We start from the raw sequence: 6,250 nt of genomic DNA, 5'->3' as shown, positions 1-6,250 counted from the left end.
CAGTTACAACGGTATTGGCATTGGTGTCGTAGAGCTATCAAAGTCTATGTATTGTTCTCGTTCCAAAACTAAGAAGTTGTATATATCAGCTTTCACATATTGAATATAATTTGTTAATTTCTTATTGAATTTGGTTAGAAAGATTGAAAGTATTTGAACATTCGAATATTGACAATATTAAGATTAAGGGTTTTCACATCCTTAAGAATAAACACATATGTATATATATGTATACATATGTATGGCCAGATCTTTGCATCAGCATTAGAGCTTTTATCGAAGTGACTTTATAACTATGTCTTTTCTAGATATTATAGCAACATTATTTATCAATGGAATATTAGAACCAGATGGTCTTATGCATCAAATTATTAGACCATTGTATGCGTATATCTAAATCCGTTAAAGAGTGTCAAAGGACCAGATTAATAAAACATTGCTATAAATCACTGAAAGTAACTATATGTGGTGGTAGGGATCAAATGGTTTCACCCATCAAATTATTTGAAGAATTGTAACGCATATTCAAAAGATTTATGAACTCGACCAAAAACAAATTAAGTTAACGAAGCTAAAAATTCGTCGGAGCTAGTATACGTGGCACTAAGATTTTGTTTAAACTAAAAATGATGTATCCCCAACAATATTGTAGGTTTGAATTCTTCCAAGTATAGTTATGAAAATCATTCCAAAGAAATGTAGTTAATTTATCTTCCATTTACTATTATGATGAATTTTTTTAAAGATTGTTTTACATGATATATATAGTTACTACTCAGTTTACATATGTTTTGTACTTTAAATCGTTTGATTAAATTAAGCAGAACATTTGTTGTAAATTTATTTTTCTATAAAAGTTCGGATAAATAATATTCAATACAAAATATACTTTATAATGTAAAAATATTGGTGAACTTAGAGTTAACCAGTAGTTAAGCAAATCAAGAGAGAAAAATTATGCATCGGGTTCGTTCCACACATCTTTAATATGGATGGTTATTCTTTAAATTGAAATATTTAAAATCTGATTCCAAACCGAAGAAGATCATGGATTTAAAATCCGGAACTTTCCACTTTTAATCAAAAAAAAAAAACAGTTCAAAAAAGGTCCTACAAGGATGAAGTCGAGATGTCTAATTATTGCTTAATTTGTCTAACTGATATATATGTATTTCTCTAAGGCGATGGTGACGGCGACTTTTTGAATTTAGGGTTGATGGTGATTTTCGATTGGGATCCGGGCGTTAATGGGAATCGACTGGATCTTTATCATTATGATAAGATTGGAGGAGGATGGAATCACAAGGAAGAATTGGAATCAAGGGTTCTCGAAGGAAAACACGGTTTTGACGGGATTCAAAATAGGAGGGGGCTACAATGGGCTGAGATTTTCACACGATCTGAGGAGGAGATCTGGTTTACGGAGTATCAATTACGAGATCTGCGAGGTATGAGGCTCACTTTCCTTATACTGGGATCTTCCTTAATCAATTTGGCGGATTCAGAAATTACTTCACTATATCATGCTGGTCGAGTTTTGGATATAGGGATTTGGTACTGGAATTATGATGGAATATTAGGTGATTTGATTATGATAATTTTGAGAGGATGTGGGATTTCACGAATCATTCAGATTTTGGATTCAGTTTGTGATAAACTTTACAGATACGGTTTTAATGATTGGGTCTTCGGGAATATTTTCTTTTGTTTTGGAATTGGATATAAAAGGAGAAGAGTGTTTCTCTCTTTTTTCATAGTATCAAACTATTTACTATTTCTTCTTGGTATTGTTATCTCTCTGTTTCTGGTTCTATTCACAATGTCTCAGGGTTACTTTGTGGGAAAGGAGGGAGCGATGAAGACCGGTGAGGTAGCACGGAAACGTTTGAAGATATCAGTTCCTCACTTCGATAATTCAGAATTGATCAAGAGTTATGCGTTGACGTTGGTGGGGAGATGTATGAATCCGGACGAGCAAGAAATCAATTCGCTTCTAGTGATGCTTCCGAAGATCTGGAAGGTGGAAGAGAGGGTGACTGGTGCTGACTTGGGAATGGGGAAATTTCAGTTTCACTTTGAGAAGGAGGAAGACATTGAGACGGTGTTGGAGATGCAGCCATATCACTTTGATTTTTGGATGCTCTCCTTAGCAAGATGGCAGCCACGGATGCCAAAGAATTTCCCATCGGAGATTCCGTTTTGGATCAAGGTGGAGGGTGTTCCGCTTGAGTTCTGGTCTACGGCAACGTTTCAGAGTATCGGAGATGCCATCGGGGAGACAACAGACGTGGATTTGGATTATGGCAAGATGAGAGTTGTGATTGATGGCGCTAAGGAGTTGTGTTTTGATACTACGGTAGATTTCAAGGGTGGAGAATTCTATGAAGAGGAGGAGGCTCCGGTTCTGCTAAAGTATGAGAAGTTGTTTGGGTTCTGTAAGCGTTGCTTCAAATTGTGTCATGATGAGGATATTTGTCCCTTGAATCCAAACCCAGTCAAGAAGAAGGAAGCAAAGGCTGACTTGGAAAGCAGGAAGGAGGATCGGGCAAGGAGCTACAAAGGAGTGGTGATTAATGGGGATGGGAGCAATCAAGAGAATCTCAAGGACCAGAGAGGTTACCATGGGAAAGGAAAAGGTAAAATGTATGAAGAACCAGAGAATCAATGGGTCAAGGTTCCGGAGAGAGGAAGCAAGAGGCCTTCTACCTATCGAAACGGTAGCAGAGGTGAGGAGGAAAAATCAAGGTACAGGAACTCTCGCTGGGAGCAGCCGCGGCATCATATGCAAGAGGATAGAAATCGGTATCAACGTGATGCAAGGAGGGCCAGAAACCATATTGATGGTGAGCGTGGAGAGCCAAGAGAGGAAGGAGAGGTTGGAGGAGTAGCGAGAGTTCAGAGGGGTTTAAGGAATGTGGAGAAGCCAACTTTGAGCCTTGTGACTCAGGTGGCTACGCGAGAATCAAATGGGAAAACCAATTCTATTGATGCAAGTGCAATAGCTATGGAGAAGGAAGGTGAACTAGTGGAGAAGATGGAGACTAGCAAGATGGTAACTAGTCTGGACAAGACTGAGGAAGTGATGGGTCATGGAGTTGGCGATGATGTCACAGAAACAATGAAGTTTAATGGATCTGAGATAGATGTGAAGGGCAAGGAAGAGGCTACGGCTGATGAGGATGAATTTCAGGCGCTCACAGATGGGGAGGTGGAAACGGTCCAAGAGGATACGAGGGATCCTATGGACGTGGAGAATGAGCAGGGGGGGATTGGTGATCAGCGTGTTCAAGCAGAGGATGATGAAAAGAAGAAAGGAACACGTAAGGCGTTGTTCAAGAAAACAACAGCGATCGCAGTGGGGACTTCTAAGATGAGGTTCGTCCAGGCAGTGCTTTCACCACGAAAGAATGCTCATGCTAAGCCAGGCAAGAGACAGGGAGGAGGAGATGGAGCAAGACAGACAGAGGATAAGGGTCCTTTAAACCCTAAACCTTCCTCTTCCAAACCGTTTAATTGATTATGTGGATCAAATCTCAAGAAGTATTGTGGTCGGATAAGTGGTGGGGTTGGGGAGTTTTTCTTTCATTTTTATCAATAAGCTCTATGAGCATTTTTTTGTTGTTGGGAGTTGGGGTTTTATGGCATTGTTTTGGCCGATGGGGTTATGTTTTCCTAGTGCTTTTGGTTCTGGTGTTATGTTGGAATAAACTTGGTGCTTTTATTTTTTCTATTATCTCTTCTCGGCCATGGCTGATTGGAACTGTGAGTCTTTTGGTAATGCATTGGTTTATCTGGACGTTGCGTTTTTGGGTTTTGGATGTTACTCAGGTATTGGGAATACCAAAAATAGGTTATGGAAGAAGCGGACAGATGGGGTCTTTGGTCTCATCAAACCGAAGACTACCATATCAAGCATTAGTTGAATTTGGCATGGGAGTTCAGCAGCGGGTATTTGGACATAAAGATTTCTCTGGATTTGGATATGGAGCTCAAAAGTGGGTACTTGGAAACATGATTTTGTTATGGCTGAGAAATTGGGATAACGAAATTATCACGTCTTATGCTTGTGTGTACAAAGGATCATGTTTAATGATTTTTATGTGTTGGTGCAATATTTTATTTATCATGATGTGGACCAGGAGCTTTATAATTTGCTTAAATTATAACTGTCTACTGATACTATTATTACATGATAGAAGTATTACGGAGGTAAATTGGTGCTGGGGATTTCGAGATGGATTACTGCAATGGGTGGAGATTAGGAACTTGGCGTTGCCTAGAGACCATGCTAATATTTTATGTCAACACGAGATGCGCAAGTGTTTTGAAGAATTAATAAATTTGATGGTTTTAACATGGCAACAGGCCTATTTAATATGGGATTTGGAGAATTCAGGGTATCATTACACCCAATTTAGGCAGCTCAAAGGAGCTTTTCTATATATTTTTAAATGAGAGCACTAAGTTGGAATTGCCGAGGAATGGGAAGTAAGTGGACGATAAGTTATTTAACGGAGATATGGCACAAACATAAGCCGGATTTTTTATTTTTATCGGAGACAAAGCAAGAATTTGAGTTTGTCCAGAAATTTCAAGGTCATTTTGGATTTGATAATTTGGTCACTGTGGATCCAGTGGGGCGAAGTGGTGGATTAGCGCTTTATTATAATAATGAGTATCAGGTTAATGTGTTATATTCAAGTAATCGAATGATAGATGTGGAAGCAGTGGCTCTTGGAAAAACGGTATATATGACGTTTGTGTATGGAGACCCAGTGCAAGATTTACGAGAACAAGTGTGGGAACGTTTAACTAGATATGGAATTTCGCGATCAGACCCTTGGTTTATTATTGGTGATTTAAATGAGATCACAGGAAATCATGAAAAAGAAGGTGGAACGTTGAGAAATGCGAACTCATTTGTCCCTTTTAACAATATGATAAGGAATTGTGGTCTCTTGGAGTTCCCTGCTAAAGGAAATAAGTTGTCATGGCAAGGAAGGAGGGGCAAGGGCAAAGGGGCAGTAATGGTTAGATGTCGTTTAGATCGTGCATTAGCGAATGAGGAGTGGCACACACTATTTCCCCGTTCTTATACAGAATATTTAGGGATGGTGGCATCGGATCATCGCCCAGTGGTGGCTTATTTAGAAGATAAAGTTTCTAGGAGAAAAGGACAGTTTAGATTTGATAAGAGATGGATTGGACAAGAAGGTCTTATGGAATCAATTACAATGGGATGGTCCGATAATAATGAAGGAACAAGGACTGGTATAGTGGAACAAATTAGTAATTGCCGCCGTGAGATAGCTAAATGGAGGAAAAATAATCCACCTTATGGGAAGGAAAAAATATCAGACTTGCAGAAAGCACTTGAAGAGGTACAATCAGATGATACTAGATCTCAGGAGGATATTATGGAGGTATCTAGGAAGTTGCAAGAGGCATACAAGGACGAGGAGGAGTATTGGCATCAGAAAAGCAGAAATATGTGGTATTCATCTGGAGATCTCAATACAAAATTCTATCACGCTTTAACTAAGCAACGAAGGGTCCGTAATAGGATAGTAGGGCTACATGATGTTGAAGGAAAATGGATTACAGAGGACAATGGAATAGAGAGAGTGGCGGTTGCATATTTTGAGGAATTATTTACTACAACTTCTCCATCGGAGTTTGACGAGTTCCTCTCAGAGGTAACACCGGGCATAACTCCACTGATGAATCAACAATTACTGCGGATAGCGACAGAGGATGAAGTCAGAGATGCTTTATTCATGATGCATCCAGAGAAGGCACCAGGGCCGGATGGCATGACAGCTCTCTTTTTTCAACATTCATGGCATATTATTAAGGGAGATTTGGTGGAGATGGTGAATGATTTTTTGGTGTCTGGAGAAATGGATGCAAGGTTAAATATTACTAATATTTGTATGATTCCAAAGACAGAGAGACCTACAAGGATGACGGAGCTGCGACCTATCAGCTTATGTAATGTAGGGTATAAAATTATTTCGAAGGTTTTGTGTCAACGTTTGAAGTTATTGCTACCTTCCCTGGTCTCAGAAACGCAATCGGCATTTGTGGCAGGACGCTTGATTTCTGATAATATTCTTATAGCACAGGAAATGTTTCATGGATTAAGGACTAATGCGGCGTGTAAAGGAAAATATATGGCTGTCAAAACGGATATGAGTAAGGCATACGACCGGGTAGAATGGGAATTTATTAAGGCGTTATTACAGAAAAT

The 6,250-nt window shown here is 39.2% G+C and overlaps 1 protein-coding gene across 1 annotated transcript; it reads left to right on the top strand.

The window, feature by feature from the left end:
• Positions 1-1,146: 1,146 nt before the first annotated feature.
• Positions 1,147-3,796, top strand: LOC106347244. The gene is made up of 2 exons (XM_013786764.3): positions 1,147-1,448; positions 1,829-3,796. Exons 1-2 carry the CDS (start codon positions 1,248-1,250, stop codon positions 3,515-3,517), a joined length of 1,890 nt encoding a protein of 629 aa, XP_013642218.1. The 5' UTR covers positions 1,147-1,247; the 3' UTR covers positions 3,518-3,796.
• The last annotated feature ends 2,454 nt before the right edge of the window (positions 3,797-6,250 follow it).

This window comes from Brassica napus, chromosome A9 (genome assembly GCF_020379485.1).
Source record: "Brassica napus cultivar Da-Ae chromosome A9, Da-Ae, whole genome shotgun sequence".
In the NCBI taxonomy this organism is placed as follows: domain Eukaryota; kingdom Viridiplantae; phylum Streptophyta; class Magnoliopsida; order Brassicales; family Brassicaceae; genus Brassica; species Brassica napus.
This window is presented reverse-complemented; position numbering and strand designations above follow the sequence as displayed.

What these genes read in the sequence shown, in the direction of transcription:
- LOC106347244 (XM_013786764.3), top strand. Translation starts at nt 1,248, where the DNA reads ATGGGAATCGACTGGATCTTTATCATTATGATAAGATTGGAGGAGGAT. An exon ending in TCAATTACGAGATCTGCGAG is followed by an intron (nt 1,449 to 1,828) that starts GTATGAGGCTCA and finishes ACAATGTCTCAG; the next exon opens with GGTTACTTTGTGGGAAAGGA.